General features: G+C 39.3%; 2 protein-coding genes across 3 annotated transcripts in view; both read right to left on the bottom strand.

The window, feature by feature from the left end:
- The window catches only part of si:dkey-49n23.1 (semaphorin-3D), a 109,158-nt gene extending 103,340 nt beyond the window's left edge, over positions 1 to 5,818 (bottom strand). Inside the window, exon 1 of the mRNA XM_067586199.1 lies at positions 5,660 to 5,818. The gene's annotated coding sequence lies outside the window, so the exon portion shown is untranslated. The remainder of the gene's footprint in view (positions 1 to 5,659) is intronic.
- A 2,392-nt stretch (positions 5,819 to 8,210) lies between these two features.
- Positions 8,211 to 26,365, bottom strand: ssuh2.1 (ssu-2 homolog, tandem duplicate 1). 2 transcript variants are annotated; one of them, XM_067586197.1, is made up of 12 exons: positions 26,241 to 26,365; positions 17,856 to 17,951; positions 17,689 to 17,773; positions 17,467 to 17,596; positions 16,630 to 16,690; positions 16,136 to 16,260; positions 15,853 to 15,915; positions 14,818 to 14,927; positions 13,224 to 13,316; positions 12,992 to 13,097; positions 10,824 to 10,931; positions 8,211 to 10,486 (listed from the first exon to the last, which is right to left on the bottom strand). In XM_067586197.1, exons 1-12 carry the CDS (start codon positions 26,263 to 26,265, stop codon positions 10,352 to 10,354), a joined length of 1,137 nt encoding a protein of 378 aa, XP_067442298.1. In that variant the 5' UTR covers positions 26,266 to 26,365; the 3' UTR covers positions 8,211 to 10,351. The 2 variants fall into 2 exon arrangements, with proteins under 2 accessions (XP_067442298.1, XP_067442299.1); XM_067586198.1 differs by lacking the exon at positions 14,818 to 14,927 and adding an exon at positions 14,975 to 15,054 and having other exon boundaries at positions 26,241 to 26,345.
- Between the last annotated feature and the right edge of the window lie 252 nt (positions 26,366 to 26,617).

Genomic DNA, 26,617 nt, shown 5'->3' with positions numbered 1-26,617 from the left:
TACCATCATATGCTGACATAGACCTCTATATGATTATGTTTACAGTGTAAAAAATGATTTGGTGTGTAGTTGCCCTTTAATTTTAAACTGATCCAGGAGATGTTTGCTTCCAATAGTCAATAAATCATCAGTATTGATCAGTATCATCCTGTGCATGTGGTATGATACAGGCATTTTACCCTACGAGGTAATAAAAACCTCATTTATTGCATCTTTTAGTTGAAAACCTTTGAGTCTTCATCCAGCTTCCCTGTGCCAGTGGAAACTCGCCCGCTGAGGATATAAAAAGTTTACAAGTGACGTTGTGAAATGGGCCTCGTCCCCGATGCTGACTCGCCGCACGCTGTCAGCTCCTCCATTAAAAGTGATGTAAAGTCTCCTTCTGTCTCCGTCCCTCTCTGCCCACAAAGAGCCAGACTCCCCCGCGGTCACCGGCCCACAAGTCTTAACTCACTCTAACAGCAGCACACATGAGTCTTCATCATTGCAGCGGGGACACATGGGACGTGATGAGATGTTTATGCATGCTGAGGGTTAAAGGTCAAATAAAAGCTTCACAGAGATTTGTGTTCTGTTATCACAGGACAGCAGTTCACAAGTACAGTTCACACCTCGCTCTGACTGTTTACTTAATAATTAGCTTAAACACACACACGTACACGGACAGAAACACCTCAGCGCTGAAACAATAAATCAATGAATCAGTTAGTCGAACAACAGAAAACTGTTGATCACCGATCGATCGTTAATCGTATATGTGTATATGAATGAATAGAGTATCAGTGCTCCAGGAATATAAGATATTGAGCGTTAGTGATTAGAGTTATTCTTTGCTCTTTGTCATACTTTGCTTTGAGGGATAATCGTGATCTCAGTTTCAGAACTACAGTTCCCACAATGCTTCAGGGGACATAAGCAGGAAGTACAACGTTGCCATGGATTCAGTGAGTTCGCTGTGTGCTACAACTTGAGACACGATGATTTACTGATTATCACTTCCTGTTTGTGATGTAGCCGTTAATGTACAGACGACCATCGCTGGATTACTGAGAAAACTTTAAAAAGTTCTTTCTTCTTTTGTCTTATTTTATGATTTCTGTGCAGATTTATGGATGTTTATTTACAATGGAGAGAGAAACGGCTGCACACGTCCTCCAAAGACATAATTCATTTTATCCAAATAGACGTTTTGATTGAAATCAGATCTTCATCAAGTCAAAATGTTTTATGACAAAGATCTGATCTCGTCTCTCGTCTCTCGTCTCTCGTCTGTCCCTCCACACCCAGAAACAATCTGTTTCCAGCGTCTCAGATGTTGTTTGCTGCTTTTCTTTCCTTTATATGATTGTGAATCGAACATTTTGGATTTTGGATTGTTCATCAGACAAAAAGAGCGATTAAAAGATAGATATCATGTTGGATTCTGGGAAAAAAGAGGAACTTTTTCCTTTTTATCAATCATTTATAATCCATGTACCTACATTTTACTGACTAAATAATTGATTGTGAAAATGAACAGATGAATTGACAATGAAAGTAACTGTTCATTGCAAACCAAACACATTCTTTTCTACAAGCAAACACAAACACACTCTGGTACAGGTAAGATGTCCTTTGGCAGAGTTAAACTACACAAACTGAAGAGAAAAAGAAATAAAACAGAAGTGCTTCGATAAACGGGCCTTCGGTACGTCTGTGCCTGCGTGTTAATGTGACACGCACCAGTAGATACACAAAATGTAGAAAAAACAACTTAATCCAGACAGTTTGAGCCTCGGGGAGCCTGAAGCAGCAGCCTCTGACTGTCCTGCTGCCAGCGAGAGTCACACAGATCGCGAGGGCAGATGAAGGCAGAACTGGCGTCAAACCCAGAATGAACAGAATGGAAAACAGACGATGAACAACCGGTATGAAATCAGGGCGTTCTCTCATGCATGGAGAATGAGAAGCACATTTCAGGAAAAAAAAAAAAAAGCATTAAGGGAAAGTTGTACAGCACGATCAAACAAACAGAGAGAAGGAGTTCAGAGAAACCGTCCTGTGACTGACAGGTTACCTGTTTCGATGCCAGAACGGTCGACGACTACGCGTCCTGTCAGAGTCTTTCAGGAGGACGTAGCTCTGATTAACGGGGTCGAGGTGTGTTTTGATTGATTAAATTAATTCTGGAGGTGATGATGAGGCGGCGTGATGGTAATAAACAATAACAAGCAGGTACATGTAGATACAAACAGATGAAGATTTGCTTTCGTGGCTTAAATTCAAAGCTGCAACAATTAATCAGTTAATCAGTTAGTTGATCAACAGGTTTCTGGTTTCTTTGGTTCTCTATGACAGTAAACTGAATATCTTTGCCTTGTGGGCAAAACAAGACATTTGAGGACGTCATCTTGGGCTTTAAGAAACATTTTTCACCATTTTATAGACTAAACAATTAATCAATGAATCAAGAAAATAGTCTGCAGATTAATTGATAATGAAAGGAGCTGCGATCAGAAGTCTTTCAGCTGCAGTTTCTTTTTTGTGACTGTCTCTTTGGGTGCAGAGACATCTAACTTGTTTTTTTATGGTCTGTTATAACATAAACAATCCTTTTTTTCTGACTCCCAGACATGTTGAGGTCGACGCCGTCGTTCAGCTTTGTCTCCAAACTTACAATTAGGTTTCGCAGCCGCCCGGTTCACTCTGGATAAAAACGTTCCTGACAAGTCACCAAAACAAAAACCCAATCAGAAGTCAGAGTGATGCAATAAGTGCTGCGGCTTTGAAACTCACTTCTCTTTGGCTGGCAGCCATCAGATAAGACTTTTATCTGGAGTCTTTGTTGATTCTAGTCCCGGAGTGATGTGCCGCTCGACCCGATACGACGCTTAAAAAACATGAGCCAAAAGTCAGCCGTGTGCCCAGCGATCGCTATCTGTGTCTGTCTGACAGTTTTACTTTAGACGATGCAAACTCATGTTCATCAGTCATCCACCCGACTCCTCGCCTCCTGCAGGACGCTCAGTTCTTCCTCACTTCACTCAGCAGCGGCGGTGACGCACCTCTCCACTGGAGGACCTGACTGAGAGGGAGTCAAGTAGCTTAAATGGGCTCCACTCAGCTCTCAGGAGGAACAGCAGGATTAATGGATTCATCTCTTTGTTTACCTTTTGTTGAGAAATATTAATGTAGGCTGCAGCAAACAATTATGAGCTGAAACCGTCAGTCGATTAGTTGATGGAGTCAGGTGTGATGTTCTCTTGCTGTTCTTTGTCTTGTGTGATTAGTGAATTGAAATGTTTTTGACTGTTGAGCAGACTGTTTTAGAGCTTCAGGAAACTGTAAAAGGCGTTTTTCACTAAATTAAACTAATTTTTTTTTTCATTTTTCACCATTTTCTAACATTTTATAGACCAAACAGCAAATCAATTAGTAAAGGAAGTAATCAACAGATTAGCAGCAACTGTCCAAACACCAAAGATTTCAAATTTATGATGACGTCAGCAGAACAAGCTGAAAATGTTCACGTCTGAGAAGCTGATGTTGTGCACTAATGACTAATAATCCTAATTAATCAATTATCAAAACAGCAGCTGATCATTTTTTGGGTTGATTGACAAGTAAAATATGTTCATCATGTGTCTTCTGGTTAATTTTGATTATACACTGCAGTCTATTTATTTTAATGACCTACATACACACACACACACACATACACACACACACACACATCCATCCCACAGGTGGCTGTGTAGCAGCGTCACTCCGTTATCACTACAGCAGCGCTACCGTCAGAGAGGAGACACAATGACACAATACAGCCAGGAAAACAACAATCACACGCACACACACACACACATACACACGGCAGGAAACAGCAGTCCCACACACAGATTGTACAGCAGAGGGGGTGTTGAACTCCAAAACAGGAAAGGCAGGGACAATTGGGGGAGGTTTACTCACAGCATTGACACAGACAGACTGTACTGTCTTATCGTTCTGGGTTTTTTTTTTTGTCTTTAATAAACTCAGAAGAAACAATTTGAAACATATTCAGAGGTGAGACGACGGCTCGGACCTCCTTTTACTGACCTGGATTCAGTCCAGAGAGCAGCAGGTTACAACAAACCTCTCAGTGATGTTTAACAGTCTTCAGTTACAAGAAGCTTCATGATATTTTCATTTCAACGGCTCTCAAAAACAGAAACACATGAAGGAATTTAAACTTTTTGACCCTTTTTGATAACACTTCTGATGACATAACAGCCCCATTCTCCAATTAGTAGTAAAAACACAAAAGTCATTCATTTTTTATCTTCTTGAAAGACCGCTGGGACCTTAATGACTACAAAAAATCCTACAAAGCTTCCCAATAAAAACCAAAATTCCTGGAAAACGCCTCCGAGACAATAAAAACCTTTACAAGAACCCTTGAAACCTCCTCAATGGCCACTAAAACACCTAAAACATTCCTGGAACTCCATTAATAACCACCAACTATCCTACAATTACCCTAAAACCACCTTAACAAGAACCAAAACTCAAGCAAGAACTCCCGAAATATCCTCAGTAACCACCAAACCTTCTACAAAGACCCTGAAACCTCTTCAATGACCCTACAGGGAATTTTAAAACCTCCTCAATGACCACAAAAACTCCTATAAACAAAAGGTCCTACAAAAACTCCAATTAATAACCACCAAATATCCTGTAATGACCCTGAAAACACCTCAGAGACTATCAAAACCTCTGCAAGAACCCTGGAAACCTACTCAATGACCTCCAAAGCTCCTACAACAACCTTGGAAACCCATTAATAACCACCAAAAACCCTACAGGAACCCCTTAAACCCCCTAAAAGACCTCATGCAAGAACTACTGAAATGTCCTCAATAACCCTTAAAACCTCCTCAGTGACCATCAAAACTCATTAAACATTAATAACCACCATATATCCTGTAATGATCCTGGAACCTCCCAAAACAACTAGAAAAAAAACCTTGAAACATCCTAAATGACCATGAAAACTACAAAAACTCCTGGAACACCATTAACAACTACAAAGATCCTATAATGATTCTCAGTAAGCACCAAAACCCCTGCAGGAACTTCTAGAAACATCTCAATGACCACCAGAACCTCTACAGGAACCTTTCAAACATCCTCAATGAAAATAACCATAAAAACTTCATTAACATCCAAAAAAACATCCAATAATGACCCTGAAAACTTCTCAATGACCACCCAGACTCTTCAGTGAGAACAGTAAACTTTTTAAAACATATGTGTGTGTGTGTGTGTGTGTGTGTGTGTGTGTGTGTGTGTTCTGTCTGGAACAAGTTAAATTATAGGAAACATGATACAGACATTAAAAGTGATGCTGCTTTAATCAAGGTAATCATGACACATGTGATACTTCTCATTTAGTCCTGTGATGAATTATCAGCAGGTGTAAGAAACTTTACAACTGTCTTCCCTCCTAAATGAACATCAAAGCAGCTCTGAGCTCACCAGGCTGAATAAAACTTATTATCAACAGAACTAATAAACGCGTCTCAGATATTCCTTCTCCCTCGGTGAGCTGTCTTTTCCATCACTGACTCGTTATTTCCTCCTGGGAGAGCATCCAGACACACATTTCAGATTAAAACTTTAAAAAAACAAAAAAATAACTCACCCAGCAGGAGTTTGTGTCTGGATGTGGATCTCTGAGTCTCTGATTTATTCCACTTCAGCTGAAAAAAGCAGCGAAAGGATCCCGGTGGTGATGCGGCGGCTACCGGACGGTTCAGTGTCGGGTCACCTGCAGGCTCCACACGTTATAAACAAACTGAACACATGTGGGCAGCGGCGGAGCCACTCCTTCATCTGCGCTGTCTGATGCTGCCTTCAGGGGCTGCTCGGACACTCGGACTCTCCACATCAAGTGCAAGTTTGATGGTTTTAGCTTAATTACACTCGTATATGATGTATGTCACCTATATGATTGATAACATAGATACAAATCTAGGGGGAAAAAAGTCACGAAACCCCCCAAAACGACCACGTTACTTAAACTTCAGTGGTAATTTCAGGGAATGTGAAGTTCAATGGGTGAAGGGTGGATCCCTCCTTCAAAGGACAGTTCACAGTTTTTCCAAGTTTGTCTTAAAACAACAGTCAGGAGCCCAAATGAACATTGAAACCCGTTTTTCTTGCTGTAATGATTCCTCCTGTTCATACTGACCATTAGAAGATCTCTTCATAATACACTTACAATGGAAGTGATGGGAGACAAAAATGTATTTAAAAGTTTATCTGAAGCTAATATGAAGCTTCAGCGTCCAAATGAGTCAAATCAAGTAGATATCTTTCAACGTTACAGTCTTTTTAGTGCCAAAGTTCCTCTTTTTGTTACTATACTTCCACCTGCAGCTCAACAGGGAAACACTGTCCGAGGAAACACAAAGAGGGAATCTGATGCTAAAAAAAGATGTCAGATATCCACTTGATATGACTAACTCAGACTGCTGAAGCCTCATAGAAGCTTCACAGAGACTTTTAAATGACTGTGTGGACACACTGTGGATTTTGGCCTCCATCATTTACATTGAAAGCACATTTGAAGGATCTTTTAACAGCCAGTATGAACAGGAGGAATGATTACAGTGAGGAAAACCTCTTTCACTGTTCATAGGGACACTTGACTGCTGGTTTAAGACACACTTGAAAAACTATAAATCTAGCGTTTAACCAAATCTTTGTCTCTTGTGATTTGCTATATTTCCTACAGCACATAATGTCAGTAAACATGTCTTCTAGCGTCCTGTGCGTCATTACTTTATAAACCACAGCTCCCTCTTGTGGTGAGAGTTTGTTAACACAGAACTAAATGTCCTTCAGTCCTCTAACAGCGAGTCTGTGGGACAGTTTGATGGATGATGGCGGATTTTACTGACTTCATTTGGTTTAAATTAGTTAAAGAAGCCTTCAGAACACACTCAACTGGGTTTTCTGCTTTTGTTACAGTCACAAGTATTTCACAAAGAATAAGCAGTGGAGGAAGAACTACTAAAGTAAAAGTACAAACACTAATATACTATAACAGAGTAAAAATACTGCATTTACTGACTCACACAGTCATCTGATCTTCATCTTCTCATCATCTGACAACCAGAGGTCAGTCTTCAACCAACGCAGGCGTCAACATTTATGGGTCGACTGTTCTCATTGGGTTCAAATTTCCTTTAGAGCAGATTTTAAAACCTTTATATAAGCAACTACCAAATAAATAAACTTAAATTCAACTAAATATTTGGGTGAAGTACAGATGTGCTATAACCAAGATGAGACCTCTGAGGGGTCGTGAGAGGATTAATGGGAAAGAAGACAAAACAAAGTTCTGATACACAAATCTGTTTTTCTTTTTTGGATTTTTTTGTTTGTGTGTAATATTGGATCATTTATTGAAATGAAACCATGTGAGAAGTTTAGAGGGGAAACGTCTCTTTGTTGGAGCTGAAATGTGACGACAGACTCAATCTAGACTGATATTAAAAGGTCAAAAACTCTGTTTTAATCTTTAATAATACATAGTAGCCTGTTTATAAGCTTTTCATATGTTTTATGTGTAAAATCTTAAACTGAGAAGTAGCAGCAGCTGTCATATGGATGCAGTGGAGTAGAAATATAAAGCAGCATTAAATTAAAATATTTAACTACAAGAACTAAATTGTACTTTAGTAAATGTATTTATTTACTCTCCACTACTGAGAAAACAGACACATTTTAAAGTGTCTTTCTAATATAAAGCAAACAAACATTTCCTACTGAAACATGAACACAGATCATAGATTGTTCCTCTGACTGGTGATCGTCCTGTGTTGCTTCTTTGAGTATGAAATGAGATTAAACAAAGCAAACAAACATATCAAATATTATTGAAAAGACACCAACATTAATATCAAGAAGATGCTTGATTACAGCTCTGATTTCATCCTGGATTATCTCTCATATTCCTTCATTCACATCTGATTAAAAAACACAAAGATTTGACCTCTTGAAATACTTTATTAATCTGTTTAGTCTGTAACTGTCTGACCTGCAGTAAACAGAACAATACAATCACACTGAATGAGGAACTTTAAATCCAAACTTATCAAACATATCTTGTAAATTCTTTCCTTGATGCTTTTCAAACATTAATCTTTTTCCAAATGTTTCCAGTAAACAGAGACGACGACATGAAAGAATTTTATTATGAACTTTATTTGTGACGTCTTAGCTGAATACAGGCTGACAGGTTAGATAATAATGTTTATAAAACCATCACATACTTTAGCAGTAACTGTATGAAGCAACAGACAGAGGTAGTGGCTGGATTACATGACACATATAACTGAGTATGTAGAGTATAAAAAGTGATTTTCATACTTTTCTGCTCTTTAAAGTGGTTTTTAAAATAACACAGAGTCTGAGTTTAGTCTCCAGATCCTTCCTGACGTTTCCTAATAATTTTTTTTCTACATATAAACTTTAAAGTGGTAAAACCCTTAAACAATGCTCCAAACATTGTCAGAAACATATATATATAAAAAAGCTGAAAACTGTCTCATAAAAGAAGAAATAATGAATAATCGCTGCACATGTAAACTGAGATACCAACATCTGGATGGATTTTTATGAAAACAGATTTTTCAGGAAGGAATATATAAAAACATTTGATTCAAAGACACTAAAAGAGAAGTTTTAACATATTGAGTCGTTTATCAAACTCCTGCTGGATCAGCGACGGACATCAAACCCTGTTAGTTTGTCAGTGACAGTATTTAATGTGTAAGGCTTCCTGTTGTGATTTAAAGCACCTTGTTTCTATTAACCTGAAACGAACATTGAGAGAACTTGAACGTTGAAGGCAGTCGAGTGTGACTCAACAACTCTTCAACACGTGTTTGTTGTGTATTTAAAACTTTTCTTCTAAGTTTGATTTTATAGCAAACATTTCCTGACTTGGACCTGCTGGATTGACTGGAATGATACTGGCTAAAAAAAAACACGACACGACTTCATCTCTACCACCAAAACTTGAAAAAGCCGGAGTCGTATTCACAAAACATCCTCGGGCTAAAAGTAGCTCCTGACAACTCGTTAAATAAGTGCCATGTCAGTACGAACTGTAGGACTCACAAGACATTTCAGCTCTTAAAGTAGCTCCTGTGAGAAATTAGAAGACTCATGAGTCATTAAAGCTGCTCACAATCATTTAGGAAAAACACAATAACAAACGTTTGGAGTAATACTGGAAATCTGCAGCTGATTCACTGGAAATATCTCTGACATCTGTCTGAGATATTCATCAAACCCAAAACTCCAATTTGTTTGTCATGATAGCGAAAAAAAAAGTCTGTTAACGTTTGGAAAAGTAAAGAAATAGTGTCGATGTGTCTCAGACTTGATCAGTGGTTGAATTATTCATGTTTTTGGGGAAAGACCAGACTGCCAGAACACCTGGATACCCAGGAGTCAGGGATATTTCATAAGTGCTTTAATTTACTATATTTATTTTATGCAATTTCAGCATGAAACACAAACTGAATAACTGATCAGAAATCTAGTAAACATATATTGTTGTTTTTCCAAGACAGTCCTGGTTTAACTTGGTGTTTAATCCCGTCTGTCTGCTGCTGGATCAGGAGGGAAACTGGTCAATACGTTGTTGTTTTCCTTGTTGTGTTTTCTTTGTCTGTTTGTTTGGGGATGTTTGTGTAAATCCCTCACAGTCTAATATTGAGCAGCAAAAAAGTGTTTATTTCTATACATTAAATGATCATCAACTGCAATAAATAAATAAAGCTGATTTCATGGTCATCACTGCGTCACCTGTCCTGTAGAGAGACGTCATCAGTAAAATAAAATCTCATAATATCAACATGCAGATGTTGTTCGATGCCAAATATCATCTACTGGATACGTCGATAATTTAATTAGTTTCATGTGTGAAATCTGTTTAAATTAATAAAATCTTTCTTTCTGCTCCTGTAGATTCGTTGTTTGGTTTCAGTGTCACTGACATGTCGGCAGGAGATTAATTACTGACTAAAAGTTGCTCTTAGAGACTCTGAGTGATGAGTTCAGATGTTTTATGAATACGACCCCTGATGTTGTTGTGTTATGTTACTAAAGACAATATTATAACATTGAAAGTATTTCTACATTCGAGGAGTGTTTGGGTTATTTCACCTCAACAGCAGATACAGTTTCATGGATATTTGGTTAACAGACGATTGAGCGTCTCACACCTGCTGCTCTTCTTGTGAGTTTCCACGAATCCCTCCGACGTGAACCACACACGTACGGTGACGAGCGTTGGATCGTGTTAACGGTACGTTACTTATAAAATGGAACACGCGGAGGGATACTTAGGAGTGAAGACTTTGTTCTCTACTCCGTACACAAAGAAGCTGAAGTCTTTTCCGTTGTAAGAGTAATAAGCGTGAGTCAGCGGCACCAGCTCGATGGTCTGACGCTACGGAGAGAAATAAAAAGACACGTTAGCATCAGTCAGTCGCTGTTTCCACTTTTATATTCAAGAAGGAGAAACCAAACATTCAGTATCGTTTAAATAGATCTAATCTTTATGTAACGCCAGTCTGTCAAAACCTCTTAAATTGATCTTACTGTTGCACTGACTCACTTTCTGTTTCTGTTGCCATGGAAACCATGAGAGGAGTTAACAGGTAGGACTAAAAGAAGACGTCATCACTGGGCGACTCTATAAACTTTAATGTACTTTCCTTCACAACAGAGACACTGATATCTAGTGTTAAAGCTACATCTGTGTGAACACGTTAACGTGTTCGTACCTGTTGCAGGATGCGACTGGTGGCACTGAAGCGATTAAGGTGTTCGTTAATCAGTTTTGTAGTAACATCGCAGATCTCCCGATCGGGGAAACCCTGGATAGGATACACCTGGGAGGACAAAGAGAGCAGAGCACACACGTCAATCAATAACACTGTGGATACGTCTACGCTAGACCCTGAAATCATCACCGCCCCAAAGCACAAAGCTGCCCTGAGGATGAGGAGAGATGATACACGAGGAAGTCATTTACCGGCCGACACGCCCCCTTATTGGGAATCAGTTATTGATTAGAAGCTGCAGCTGATCAGACTGCCTGATAGATCACAACATCACAGCAGGTTTAAACCGGAGCGAACAGATAACTTTGATGTCTGCTAAGATCATTTTACTGAACTGGAAATGTGCAACAACAATAAAGGACTGAACTGTGTTTACTCCCAAGTTTTATATTTTATTTGTTTTCTGATTCACGAGTTAAAAATAGTGGATGTGAGAGCGCTGTGGTAGCTGAACGATTACATCACATAATCACAACGTCCCTGGTTGAACTCCGCCTGGGGACCCTCGCTGCAAGTCACTCTCTCTCTCTCTCTCTCTCTCTCTCTCTCTCCTCTGTTTACTGTCTACTTCTCAGCTGTCAATTAAAGGCAAACTTTCTTTATTTATTAAAAACAGTTTTCATGACCTGTTATTTTCCCACATTAACTGTTATTATGGACAGATTAAAGTCGGGGAGATGAGGAGAGTCTGTTGTCTGTCAGCAAGAAACACATTAAATTTATTTATCGTTGTTTATTCAGTCACATGTGAAGCTGTAAATCCCACAGTTCCATGTGAGATACAGTATTTTTACATAACTTCCATTTTCCCTGAAACTATCAGCAGTGCACAAGTGTGCAGACACAAACTCCATCAAAAGTCTCTCCAGCTGTTTAAGTCGACTGACAGCTGATCAGCTGTGAGCGTCATTTCACGTGACGCTTCAAAGGAAAGAACGTTTCATTTCCTCGTTCCCTCTCTCCTCGCATCTTTTCCTTGCGTCTCTCATTGTATCTTCAGTGGGAGGGACGAAGACCCAATTAAGGGAATTAAGATTTACCCTAAGAGTTTACAGCATAGACTGTATATAAAGATGGACGTCATGACAACTCCCCAGACATGAAGCCAAAACATCTGGATCGCCCCCTGGAGGCTGGCTGCGGTATATATGTCATAAGTCCCGCCCCCTCCATGTTAGCGGATGAGCCAAACTAAAAAATCAAACTACACGTCAAATTAATTTTTCCCAAAGATGGTTTCTGTCATTTCAGGTCGTTCTTATCATGCTGATGTTTGTCCAAGTGCTCATTTTTCTTGTTTGGGTTTGTTTTTAATGAGTTATTTGACGATATAGAGAGGGGTTCTGACGTCATGATTGACAGCTGTGACAGCCGCTCTTAAACCTCAGGCTGCAGAACGGCTGAGGGGGCGTGTCCCACAGACCGTCATCCCGCCGCCGGACTCTACTGCGCAGACTCTGGCTCCAAATAACGTCACACAAGCAAGATGGCCGCTCCCGGACAGGAAGTGGAGACGCGTCATCCATATTTACATACAGTCTATGGTTTACAGCCATGTGGGGCCATTACGCTAACATCAGAACGCTAACCTGCTCGAAATGATGATGTTAACGTGCTGATGTTTAGCAGGTTCAATGTTTATCATCTTATTTTAGTGTCTTAGCATGCTAACATTTACTAATTAGCACTAAACTCAAAATGTGAGGCTGACAGGAATGTCATTAGTTTTGCAGGTATTTTATTTTATTTTATTTTTTAAGTACTGGACAAAATCAAAGTTTGAAGTTCTAGATGAAAAGTCAGAGGATCAAAGTCAGTAGAATTAATTCTGAGGGAAACATGGATGTGTGAACTACTTTCATGGCAATCCACCAAACAGTTGTTGAGACATTTTACTCAAAACCACAAATGTGAACCTCAAGGTGGCGCCAGAGGAAAAGTCAGAGGATTCATCCTCCGGGAGACAAAATGTCACAGCGGTCCGTCTGATAGTCGTTCACATATTTCAGTCTGGACCGACAGACCGATCTTGCTTTAGCACTTATGCTCCACTGATCTGTGTCTGATGTGAATTCATTATTAAAAGAAAAGAAGTGTTTAGTTTTTACCAGCACACTCTCATCCACGAAGAAAGGATCTCCTGTCACCTTCTCAAACTTCTTGTCGGGGAAGTCGGGCTGACGGTCTGGAATAAAATGAGCTACGTTGTTCTTCCTACACAAACAAACAAACAAACAAACAAACAAACAGATGTGCAGGAGAGGAGGTTTGCACCGATTCTCAGTCTGTGTGTGTGTGTGTGTGTGTGTGTGTGTGTGTGCGTGTGTAGCGTTGACATACCATGTCACAGTGAGCTGGATGAAATGCAGCAGGTTTTGGCTGCCGTGACAAACAGAGCAGGTCTTGTAGCCGTTGCCGTGGCAGGAGATACACCTGGAGGAGAGAGATGAAAGCCACAGTTCAGATATTCCACAGCCTGCTCTCATATCTTATAACACTTAAAGAGAAAGAATTTGTACAAACTAAATGCTGAAACAAGAAGACAGAGCTGTCATGGCTGAAACAGGAGACAGGAGGAAGCAGTCTGACACTGAAGTGGTGAGATGGAGCGTGTAGCCAGAATAAAGTGTAGAAACAAGGAAAGCAGATGCTTCCATACAGTGAACGAGGAGCTCAGTGAATGATTAGATGAGCATGAAAACTATGTGAATAATATTCTGTTGCTTTCTCGTCTCAGTAATAAAGTCAGAGGATCATCAAAGTTACTGAAATTAATCCTGAAGGTTGCATGAATGTGTTTATCAAGTTTTCAATCCAGTTGTTGTTGAGAGTTTTCTGAGTTACTGAGATATTTAAAGGACGAGTTCACAGTTTTTCAAAGTCTGTGAACAGTGAAACCTGTTTTTTCTTGCTGTAATCATTCCTCCTGTTCATACCGACCATTAGAAGATCCCTTCATAATGACCTTACAATGGAAGTGATGGAGGACAAAATGTGCAAAAATGTATTTAAAAGTTTATCTGAAGCTAATATGAAGCTTCGGCGTCCAAATGAGTCAAATCAAGTAGATATCTTTCAATGTTACAGTCTTTTTAGTGCCAAAGTTCCTCTTTTTGTTACTATACTTCCACCTGCAGCTCAACAGGGAAACACTGTCCGAGGAAACACAAAGAGGGAATTTGATGCTTAAAAAGACTGTAAATGTGTCAGATATCCACTTGATATGACTAACTCAGACTGATGAAGCTGAATAGAAGCTTCACAGAGACTTTTAAATGCATTCTTGCACAAAACAAGCACTTTGGATTTTGACAATCATGACACCAGATCTCAGAAGATTAGTTTGAAACTATTTTAGGATTTAGTTCCTCATACCAACTCTGACCTGTTGACCTGCACCGTACGACTGGAATGAACAAAACAAAACAAACTGAAACGAAAGACACTGACTACTCTGAGGGATATGTTTATAATATTTCTGACAGTTTTAATCATTGCATGTGTGACAACTGCTTTAATGATGTTTTCAGGCGGTTGTTTGAAGCCTAAAAGACAGAATGACGAGTCAAGATAAACTGAGCTGTTATATAATTAATAGGATAAAATCTACTGTCATCTAACAGAGCTCATCCACACAAAGACACCTCAAGTCTCAAGATTTTTATCCCATTTATTAAGTTGCAACTGTTTCAGAGCCAAAACAAGCACGCAGCCGCCGGCTATCTGGATAAGAAGCAGAGTCACAACTTGATAAACGGGTTAAAAGTCTTCTTCATTCAGCGGACAGATTAGTCTTTGGGGATTCTGAAAATACCGTGAGAACTGAAGAACGTGTTTTTAAACGACCTCCTGGGTTTTTAAAAGGTCATGCTAATACATGCAAGGGACAAAACCGGGGCTCCTCTCCCTGACCTTCCCAGAGCTCCTCTCTCACCTCTGATGGCCTTTCCCGCTACAGGAAAAACAAGGCGTCTTCCTAGACGTCCGCTGGTTTGTCCTGTGCCGCCTTTTGTACCCCTTGCCATAACAGTCCGAACAACGTTTCTGCAAGACGGAGAAGCAAATTCTGAGCGACAGACAAGACCTCTCACCTCTTGCGACCGCGGCCATGACAGGAGGTGCAGCGCTTGTTCCTGGTGCGACCGTGACCGTGGCAGAAGGTGCAACGCTTCTGCAAAACGAGACGAGGGTTAGAGAATCCACCAGGATGCACAGAGGCGGCTTCAGGTCCGTCTTACTTACGCCAGGACAGACTGTGTTACTGATAGGAAACAATTAGAATCTCAGATTTTGAGAATTAAGTTGAAAACAGATCTATTTGGAGAAAAAAAAGTTATATTACAAGAATAAAGTTGTAATATTTCAATACTGTCGTCGTATTTCATTAATTAAGTTAATTATAGAAAAAATTTAAAAGGTTTTAACTGGAAACAGCTTTTTCTATTTTTATTCTCTAAATTCTACATCAAAGAAAAAAGTTGCAGTATTTAGAGAATATACAACTTTTTTTCTTGAGAAATTATGACTTGATTCTTGATATATTGCTACTTTTTTCTTGTAATATAATATATTAATTGGTTTTTTGCCTGTTTTTCTGAACACTTAAGTTTGTTTTTATTGCCTAAAACTACAGAAAGTGTTTTCCTGCTACTTCCTGTTGGGAGGAACAAACCTGCAAGAGAATTACTGTTTTTTCACTAAAGTTTGGTGCAAACTACTTACTACTACTACAATACAAAATATGCATATGACATCATGTAAACGTGGTATATTTTTCTGCAGGACTCTGAAAATGTGGTTTTAATCTGAAGGGCAATAATCAGATTACATGTTATGACTGAATTAAGACACCAAATAAATATAATAAACTGAAAAAACGACACTTGACCTTCACAACACAAACCAAACATACAGTGATTGAACATCTCCTCATGTGAGAAGCTCAGGAATCCTTCAACAGTGATCTTACCCTTCCTCTACCGTGACACTGAATACAGCGAGTTCTTCCACAGCCGTTGCACTTGTGACACAGCTAAAAAACCAACACACACACACACACACACACACACACACACACACACAACACAGGTATATATGCATGTTGCTACTAAAACAACAATAGCAAATCAGGAAAACAGAGAAAGTTTAACAATCTAAAATAAAAAAACAACCCTGAGAAACCACATCTTTCATATTTATAATAATGTTCATGTATTTCTAAAAGCTCCTAAACTAAACGTGACGAGCTTTACCTTGACGAAGGACGAGTGCGGCACGCGGATCTTCTCCACCATGTCGGTGTATCTGGGAGGCATCGACACTGGGATGTCCCACGGTGGAGGACTCATACCGTACTGAGGACCATCCACCGGCTGACCTGTTTGTTGAAAACAACAGAGGTCAGCGCTGATTCATCTCACTGACCAACTAGTTTACAAGTACTGTGAAGAGCTGCTGGAGTCTGATTGGCTGCTCTTCCTGTGTGTATAAATTAACAGCAATCTGTCAACTCTGACATAAAAGTCGAATTCTTTAAGGTCACATTTCAACACATTAATACTGGACGAACCGGCGTGAACTTTGGATCAGACATCTCGGTGCCCGGAGGATGAACCCTGATGACTTTATGTTTCCTCTGACTTTTTTCCTCTAGCCGCCATCATCAGGTCCATTTTTAACTTTTTCAGTGACTCACTAAGTACAGATACAAATTTTGTGTGTGATTTAGCTGAGAGTAAAGATTTACCGTTGTATGATTCAAACTGCCAGGCGCTGGTTCTGGTCTCAGTGTAGGTCTCCAGTCGATACTGCAGGAGGAAGACAGAAGACACCGGAGGATTCTTTATGCAGTCAATGTAAACACACATGTTCATGTTGCCGCCCTGTCAGGCCAATGGATTCCCAACTGTTTACCTCTTCAAACAAAGAACAGTTTTACATTTTGCTTTCTTGCAGAGTTAAGTGACATCATATATATCACTCTCATGTCTGTGCGGTAAATATGAAGCTACAGCCAGCTGCCATTTAGCTTCACAACCAGCCTGACTCAGTCAAACAGAACCAAAATCCACCTGCCAGCAGCTCTGAAGCTTCCTAACTAACACATTATATCGCGTTTGTTTAATGTGTACAAAAATCAAAGTGTACAAACATTAAATCTGTGGTTATACACGGGATTATGTGCTGGACTATTATAGTATCCTGGAGACGCTGCTGTTTTTCTTGGCAACCTCACAGTGAAGACAAGACTCCAGGAAGTCACCGTGCCCGGCCAATAAACAGCCTGACACATAAACCCTCGTAAAATCACAAACTGGTATTTGCTTGAGTACACATTAAATAAACAGTTTATGTGTTAATTAGTGGAACTGAGAGGTGCTGCAGATATGTTAACCTTTAGACAGGCGCGTTGTTACCCTGTTTCCAGTCTTTATGCTGAGATAAACCAACCATATAAAGTTCTCACACGGTGAGAAAGGCAGAGTCTGAGACCTGTGTGTGTGTGTGTGTGTGTGTGTGTGTGTGTGTGTGTGTGTGTGTGGTTGTGTGTAGTAGATATTTCTAATGCAGGACATGCTCCTACCCTGTACACGGTGATGGGTTTGAGTTCTTTGAAGGTGAGGTTCCTGGCAGGTTTGGAGCTGTACCTCCATTTTGATTCCACAAACTTGATCAGAGCATCTCTGGCCATATCCTCCGATACTGTGGGGACCCTGGACGAGCAAACACCCCACCCTACCTTCATTATCTAAAATCTTGAAGGACATTTTCAGTTACTTCAGTCAATAATTGATGTGTGTGTTACCTGACATTGGGCACCAAAGTGTTCCTGTTGAGTTCGGGTTGGGGGTTGTAGGCGGGGGGAGGCGGGTACAACGGGTTATCATCCTCTGGACAACAAACACAAACACAGAGACGAGAGATTAGCACCGAGAAATGAGACACGGTGAATAAGAATAGAAGGAGACTCACCTCCTCCTTTGTGGCCCTGGTATCCATGTATGTCCTCCAGCCAGCCAGGAGGGGGAGCTGACGGTCCCTCCTCCGGTATGTTTGGATCAAATACATCTGAAAGAAACAAACAAAATAAAGACAAGGTGCATTATTTACATTGTCCTCTTTGTTTTTCATTTAATCAGTTTTTGTCATGTAAAAAAAATATTAGTAAATATGTTATATTAGTAAATATTCTTTCTTACAGTGTGTTACAGGCAGAGAGGGAAATTTAAAAAATATTTGGGGGTCTAAAAAATTGGGGCATTTACAAAATTTTGGGGGCACTTTTAAAAAATAGTAATTAGTGCATAAAGTTGCTGCTTTTAATGTGAAATGAGCCCAGATTAAAATGCATTCATCAGCAGCTGAGTAAACACCGTCTCATTTATAATAATTATCTACATTTTCTAACTAAAATAATAAGCACATGCAGGTTGATTCACTTTCAACAACTACGACTTTATTAAGGAAGAGCCTTCAGTATGAACCACTAGATGCCTCGTCACTATAAATATTACTCCGCCATTGATTAGAACTATAGGAACTGAAATGATTTGGGGTCGTGGGGAAAATAAAACAGACTCTTTACCAAGTGGACTGAACTCTGAGACCCTGGTACACAAGAAGACTTAACCATTTTCTCCTCAGTTGAGAGTATATCTCAGCTCCTGCTCGTGGGAACTCCAGTTTGGTGCAACAGCGCTACTAGCTTAAAAATGTATGTCAAGTTTGCGAACATAGTAGCTAAATCTGTCCATGTAAAAATGATTTTCTTCAGTAGGTATATTAGTTACAACAAGACTGAGTTAGCAAAGCAGTTTTGTGTTTATATGTGTGGAATTTATTCAGTTTGGGAAATCCCATGAAAGCTAGAAAGCATTAGCTGAAGATGGCTAGCTGACTCAACAGGGACTAGAAATCGTCTCTGTTGCTTGGTCGTTACTAAGGGTCGGCCTACTTGCTGGAGTTGTAAACTAGGTTTCATTACATAGGAGTCTACAGACGTGACTGGTTGTTCTCCAGGTATTAGTCATACCCCATGTATTTCCAGGGAGATAACACTAGTAAAAAGGTATTTTGAGAGAGAACTGCCTCACAATATGAATACATTTTAATTATATATTTTATTTGGTTGGTAGCTGTTGTATAATCCCAAAATTACACTTGAGAGTGAGCTTTACCGTCATTATTGGCTCTTCAGTGATGCTTACGCAAGCACCTCATGACTGCATTACTGTTGTGCCAATAACGACGGTAAAGGTCACCTTCTCATTGCTTATTTCATTTCTCCTACAAGTCAAAACCAGTCAAACTTTGATGATCTCATCATTGTAGGTTTGATGCATTGTATGCCACAGCCTCAGGTGTTTCACTAAATTACAGACTAGTGGCTACAGGTATAATGAGGTGCACGCTTTATTTCATCCCCAAATTTAGCTGCTGACGTTTTGAGCATGAAAGAAATTACATTATAGACTCGACTATCCAGCACTGCCTCATTGGTTAGTAGACTGAAAAAGTAGGTTCTAGATTTGGGACTAAAAAGTTAACTTCATTTGGTGGATTAAGCTCAGTAATGTTAGTCACTGATCATCCAAGTGTCAACTTGGAGGGCTGAAAAATGACGCCAACGCAGAAGTTGGCTGCAGTTCCTTGAATGACCACTTGAGGCTCCAAAAGCGAGTCAATCCCCATAAACCCCCAACTTTACAGCAGAAATAAACATGTTTACAGCCTGGTACAAAAAACAGTTTTGGTCTGTATAGCTAATTTCCCTGTTCGTGACAACTGTACGTGGGGTGAATTTTTATATAACTCACCTGTTTAAATTTTATAAAGGCTTAAAGTTATGGATAATTAAGGGCGTGGCCACTTTGAGTGACAGGTGGGTGCCGTCACAGGCAACTTGCTACCACGGCAACAACATCGGTTAGGTAACCATGGTGTAACCCAAGATTCACAGAGTCGGCAAAACCCACATGTAGGGTGTAACATTAACGATATCTAGCCAACTTGCTAACACTAATGTTAGCTAACTCGCCAGACCAAAGGCATTTTAAAGTCTCCAGTGTTAGTGTTAATGTTATTAACCATAAGCAAATCAATGATGCTCGTTTGGTGCTGAATACTTTTTAACCTGTTTGTTTCCTTTAACAAAGTCATGATTAGCTTTTAGCTGTCCAGGCTGTTTGGGTGGTTGAGCTTTACAGTAGAGGAAGGTCATTTTATTCACCTCTTCAACACCAAGTCAGTCTATTTTACATTTTTAAATTGTAGAAGCAGCAACTTTCTTTGCCGTCTCATTTGCTGGTGTTGGTGACGGCCCAGGATTTGGGTTCTTCAGTAACAGTTGGAGCTTTTTTAATGAGGTTCTGGTCCATCACAGCAGCCAAAATCACTGCAGGTGCAGGACTGCGTGGCCTCTGCCAGGTATCGTAACAACAGCGCTGTTTGTGTGGGTGTGTTAGAGACGGAAATGGAAATTATTTGAAACCTTTTTGCCCCTCAATCAGTTTTTCGGGGAATTCTGAGATTTTTTGGGGCATTTTTGCTGTTGCCCCCCATTTATTTCCAACGCTGGTTACAGGTAGGTGTGACAGAAATAATAAACTGCTAAATTACCTAAAAAATACAACCTGGTTGATTTTAAATAAGGAGCAGGTGATGTTAGCCCCGTTAAACCAAGTGAAACAGATTATAGGGCTGCAACTCATGATTATTGTCATTATCAATTAATCTACTGATTATTTTCCTAATTAATCGATTATTGGTGTGCTCTATAAAATGTAGGCAAATTGTGAAAAACATCCATCACAAGTTCCCAGAGCTCGTCTTGTCTGAGCAATTGTCCAAAACCCCAAAATAATCTGTTCATTATCATAAAGGAGAATAAAAACCAGAGAATAATCACATCTGAGAAGCCGGAACTAGATCATTTATGATTTGTTCTTTTTTCTGCTTAAAAAATTACTTTAACAATGACTGGATTATTAAAATCGCTGCAGACTGAATTTTCTCTGTTCTAATATAAAACTTAAACCTCTCTTGTGTTTTCAGTGTCAGTTTGATTTTAATGAATTATGTGCTTCAACTCATACTGCCTTCTAAACATATACATAAAATATAGACATTAAAAAACATATTTAACATCTTTGTTACTTCATTTACAAACAAAATCACCAAATACAACATACAGCACATTAGTTGACTAATGTTTAATGTTCGCATTAAGTCGGCTCCTACTGTATTCTTTTTGCTAATATTAAAATGATAATGAGTAACATTTTACTTTAAGTCCACCATTTATCATTGATAAGCAGTTAATAAACGGTTAATAAATAGTTTATAACTATAACAGCAGATATGAGTGTTTATTATGTATTTGTCAACAACTATAACTCCTCCTGTGGGCGCTCATGAGTCTTTGCTGCTGTATGAAGGGATAATAAATGACAATACAGTAAAAAACAGATGCAGTAATATGAAAGTTATAATTGTTGACAAACACTTTACATTAATAAACACTTAAAAATGTCCTCATATCTGTTTAAAACTACATTATACAGTGTTATAAACAATTTGTTCAATGTTTGCTTGTAAATGTTAAATATGAGGACTTAAAATACAAACATCTTTATCAAAGTTATATTTGTCCAGTAACAGTAACAGTTTCCTCATCTCATCTCAGCTGTATCTGTCTCTCGATGTAAGATCAAACTGATCAGTCTAAAATCTTCACTTGAAAGTAAAGGTTCACAGTTTTTCAGGTGTGTCTTAAACCAACAGTCAGGAGCCTGAATGAACAGTGAAACCTGTTTTTCTTGCTGTAATCATTCGTCCTGTTCATACTGACCATTAGAAGATCCCTTTATAATGCACTTACAATGGAAGTGATGGTGGACTAAATCCTCAGTCCTCCTTCTGTACAAAAATGTATTTAAAATTTTATCTGAAGCTGCTCATACAGACACCTGACTGCTGCTTTAAGACACGCCTGAAATGTGAGCCCGTCCTTTTAAGATCAAACTAGTCTAAAGTCTCCACTTTAAGCTTCCATTTCTTCCTTTTATTGAATGTTTTGATGCCAAAAAACGTCCTGTGGGAACATTAGAAGCCCACATTCTTCTTGATAGTGTTTCTGTCAGTGTGGCAGGAAGGGAGGATGCATTCTTTAGAAGAGGCTGTCAGGAAACTGGTTGTAGCCTGAAGTAACACACGAGAAGCTCGGGACACATGAGACCACGTGTGATTGTTATAAACCCATAAAAACATTGAAATGATTTATTTATAACTATAAATAATGACGCGGGTGGCAGTTTTTTTCTGTTCATAAATTAGAGCTGCAACAATTAATCGATTAGCTGATGGACAGAAAAAATTAATCATCAACTATTTTGATAATAAATTCATCGTTTTGAGTCATTTATTTAAGAAAAAACGCCAAAATTCTCTGGTTTCAGCTTCTTAAATGTAAATGTTTTCTGGTTTCTTTAGTCGTCTGTGACAGTAAACTGAATATCTTTGGTTTGTGGACATGTTAGGTTGAATATTTTTCACCATTTTCTGGCATTTTATAGACCAAACAGCTAATAGAGAAACTAATCACCAACCTGTTCCTGGTTATCTGTCTGTATTCTGCTGGCTGTGTTTTTGACCACGTCGTCTGTTTTGCCCTCCAGACTTGTTTGCCTGTTCGTACCGCATTCCTGTTGCTGACTGTCAGCCTGTTTTCACTTTATTTAAGTCCCTTTCTTTTACCTGTCCAGCCTGCGTTTGGGTCCTTTGCCTCGTACACACACCTGTGACATCACGTTTACATGCTTTTACAACCAGTTGGTCCACAGTAGTCCTGCTCTCTCTCTGCCAGCAGACTCATGTTACTGACCAGCCGAGCATAAACAGTCAACATCATAAACAGGCTTTTTTATACTGTTAGTTAAACAGATGGATGGATTCACAGCTGCCTTTTAGGAACTTAGACTCCGTTCCCACCTGGTGTTAACATGTGATCTGTATCTGGATACATCATGTGGATAATGACATCCGATCCATGAGCCTTTGCATTCACGCCTGGAAGTAAAATAAGTCTTGTTTCTGCAGTTTTGCCTCCTCTGTGAGCAGGTCTCAATATGCAAATGATCTGGGCAGAGCTCACAGGTCAAAGTCAACTGCTGCCTCAAACAGTGATATTCACCTTTTCTGTGAGGGGAAACCTGTAGTTAGAGCTACTATTTAAAGCTTTTACAGAGCTTGCTGTAGCTGGCAGGAAGAGGCGGAGCTAAGTGACCTTTCATCTTTCCTTATGAATGTGGTCACGCTGTACAGACTGTATTCACACCTGCGTTAACATACAGATACAGCATGTTAATACCAATGAAAGTCAAACAGATGACATCAGGATGTCAATCTAATTTATGCCATCATATTATATTTTATTTTAATATTTCAAGCATTAAACATATTTAAGTTAAGTTCTGCTGCTTCTTACAGTAAATGTGGATCTAAATCACCTGCTTTCACCTCCATTAGTCCACCTCAACTATCTGTTTTTTTATACTTTAATATTTTTAGTAGAATGAAATGACAGAACAGAGCAGGTCATCAGGATCAATACACAAGTTTATAGATAATACAGCTGGGTTTGAGATATGTTAAGGTTATCAAACAACCAAAACATTCAAATAAAGTCTTCTTGCTTTTAATAAATAGATGAAATTCCCTCCTCGTCCAAAGAAAAAATACAATGAAATAGAAATACACAAATAATGCCACGCTGGTCCATTACAGGTTGTTATTCTCCTCATCAGGAATTAAAAAATGACTGGATTTGTAGAAACATCCAGTTATTCTAGAAGCTCAGAGACTGGTGTAGATCAATCTCCACCAGTTCCCTGTTTATCTACATTCTGACAGCGACACAAAGGACCCCTCCCCTCTCATAATGCACACAGGTATGGACAAACTGCAACCACCACCACCCAGCACATACATTTTCTTCTCAATGGATTCATGTGACTTCTGTAAACAGAGCACGCCTCACCGCGGCGCTTGTTTTTTTTAAAGAGACAGGAGCTAAAACGGCCTGTTCCAGACAGAGGCTGAACTGAGGGGCTGCAGAAAGGACCAGTAGAAGATAAAAAAGGAGTTTTTTAACTGGAAATAAAGCAAAGATATTCCAGTAGAGCTCCAGAATATAAATACAGAGCTGGAAATTTGCAGCATATGTCCCTTTAATTATACCTCCAATGCTTCTTTTGACCTCAGCTCATGTAGTAAATATCAGAACAACTAATAACAGCAGCTGTTAGTAGTAAAGGAACCAGTCAGTCAAGCTTTCAATTCCCTTACTGAAGTTGGGTCGCTGCATCAGCAAAAACAACCTCAAAAAAAAACACCCAGTAATAAAATGTTTTAACACAACAATGTAATATTACATAAATACATACAATAGCGCCTTGGTTAAGACTCCGAGGCACCACGCAGCCGTTAAACTTGTGCGTCATGATTTTGTCCGACACAAACCCTTTTCTTAGTAACCAGACAACAGCCAGTGTTTTCTTCAAGCTGCCCGCCAGATATAAATACATCAGAGTCGGTGTGCTTATGTCACGCTGTACACACAATACCTCTGGCTGAGGGATAAAAATATCAGCGAGAAGGTGTTTCCCCTAAAAAAGATCTAGACGGAGATGGACGGAGTGTGAGAACGGCACGGAGGGAGGGAGGGAGGCGCAGACTCGTTAAAGAGAGGGGAAAAAATAAAAAGTGAGGGAGGGAGACGGAGAAGGAATGTGAGTGAAAAAAAAAAAAATAAGAGGGAGAAAACAGAGCCGGTCTGAATACTGAGACTTTAACTGGATCATGCATCCGAAATACTCCTGCAGAGCTCTTGTTCTTCTTTTTGTTGCTCTGTAGCGCTTCTAGTTTATGAGTTAAATGTCCGGACTGTACGAGTGTAATGAGTAGTGAAACGTGCACAAACAAATCAAACTTTTCTTTTTAACACAAGCATCTCCTGACAGTGAACTACAGCCGAAACAATGAGTCCGTTCATCGACTAGTCAATACATGGAAAATAACAACATTTAAAGGATAAAGCAGGCGACTTTCTATATTTTTCTTACTGTCAACAAGTCTCATGTGCAGAACCAAACCAACAATGAACGGATCCACTTTACAAGGGATGTAACGGTTCAGCTGTTCATCCCCAATCGTCCGGTGCAGGATGTTCGGTTCGGTAAGCGACCGTTAAGATCGACTATAAACACGTTTGATTTCCATCGTGGTCGGACAACAACGTCGTAAGAACCAGTTCTGACCATAAATCATCATAAACCAGCAGTCAGCAGGTGTCCTGACTCTCTTTTCCATGTTTCAGTAACAGTTACAGCCAACGAGCAACTGTTTTTACATTTTTCAGCCGTTACACCGCTACTGCTAACAAGTATTGTGTGTGTATCCAAAGCCTGATATATCTTATTCCTCCGTTGTTGTCCAGAAACTATTAAAAACACGTCAGTGAGTCACACCGCTGCACCGGGTGACATGTTCCTTCATCGTGAAGAGTTTGGTCACGTTAGTTTGTTCAGTAACGGCTCCAAAGGTTAATAACAGCATCATGTTTTCAGTCTCTGGAGAGTAGTTCTGTGTACGGCGGACGCTACTGAGCATGTGCAGGAACTGAAGTCATGACGTCAGAGAAACTGTGAATACTGTTTTTTTCTTCTATTTATCTTCTATTTATTTCAAAGACTAAAGAATGAATTGATTAATAGAGAAAATGACATTAATCGTTAGTTGCAGCATTATATAATAGTTCCAAATAAACTGTGTAGTGAGAACCACAAACACACACTTTGATTGTGAAAACAACACTTTAAAGACACTTTAACTGCTAAAAAAGTAACTACAGCTGTCAAATAAATGTAGTGGAGTAGAAAGTACAATATTTCCCTCTGAAATGTAGTGGAGTGGAAGTAAAAAGTAGCATCAAACAGAAATACTCATGTAAAGTACCTCAAAATTGTACTGAAGTACAGTACTTGAGTAAATATACTTTACTCAGTTACTTTCCAGCGCTGGTAATAACCTTGATGACATAAGAAACACAATAACAGAATACCAGTCTGCCAAAATAACCTGAAATCACTACGGTGTAACTACTTGTTTATTACACTGACTTTAAATCCACTTTAACGACCGTTAAGAAACTTCCCTATTCAACATTTAGTCCGGGACAAACAGGGTGATTTTTTAACCCGGTTTAACGTCTCTCCCGTTAAATTCCAGATCAGACTAACTTGGCAGCAGGTAAACTGTTTCTTACGAAAAGTCTTTACTCTGGTTTTTAGACTTTCTCACCTGGATCTTCGTCTTTCTCATCCATCTCTCTCCGCTGCTGAGCTTCGACCGCTCGGACTGACTGAAGATCGTCTGAAGCAGCTGCGCCTGCGCAGTGCGCAACATTCAGCTCCCGCTTCCGGTTATGACTTTAAAAATAAAAGCATGTTGTTGAGGTTGGACATGACTGTATATAAATATAATATATATATAACAATGTAATAATAATATAAATATACATATAATAATGTAATAATAGTATAAATGTATATATACAGTCAATGAGGTTGACAAATAGAATACTATAAAACTAATAGAGTAAATAAAATAAATTGGTGTAAGAGTTTATCCAAGTAAAAACTAATACAAGTCAATAGATGTAAATTTCCTGTGATTAA

This window comes from Thunnus thynnus, chromosome 4, assembly GCF_963924715.1.
Source record: "Thunnus thynnus chromosome 4, fThuThy2.1, whole genome shotgun sequence".
NCBI lineage: Eukaryota > Metazoa > Chordata > Actinopteri > Scombriformes > Scombridae > Thunnus > Thunnus thynnus.
The sequence above is the reverse complement of the archived record's forward strand: the minus strand, read 5'-3'. Positions and strand labels throughout refer to the sequence as shown.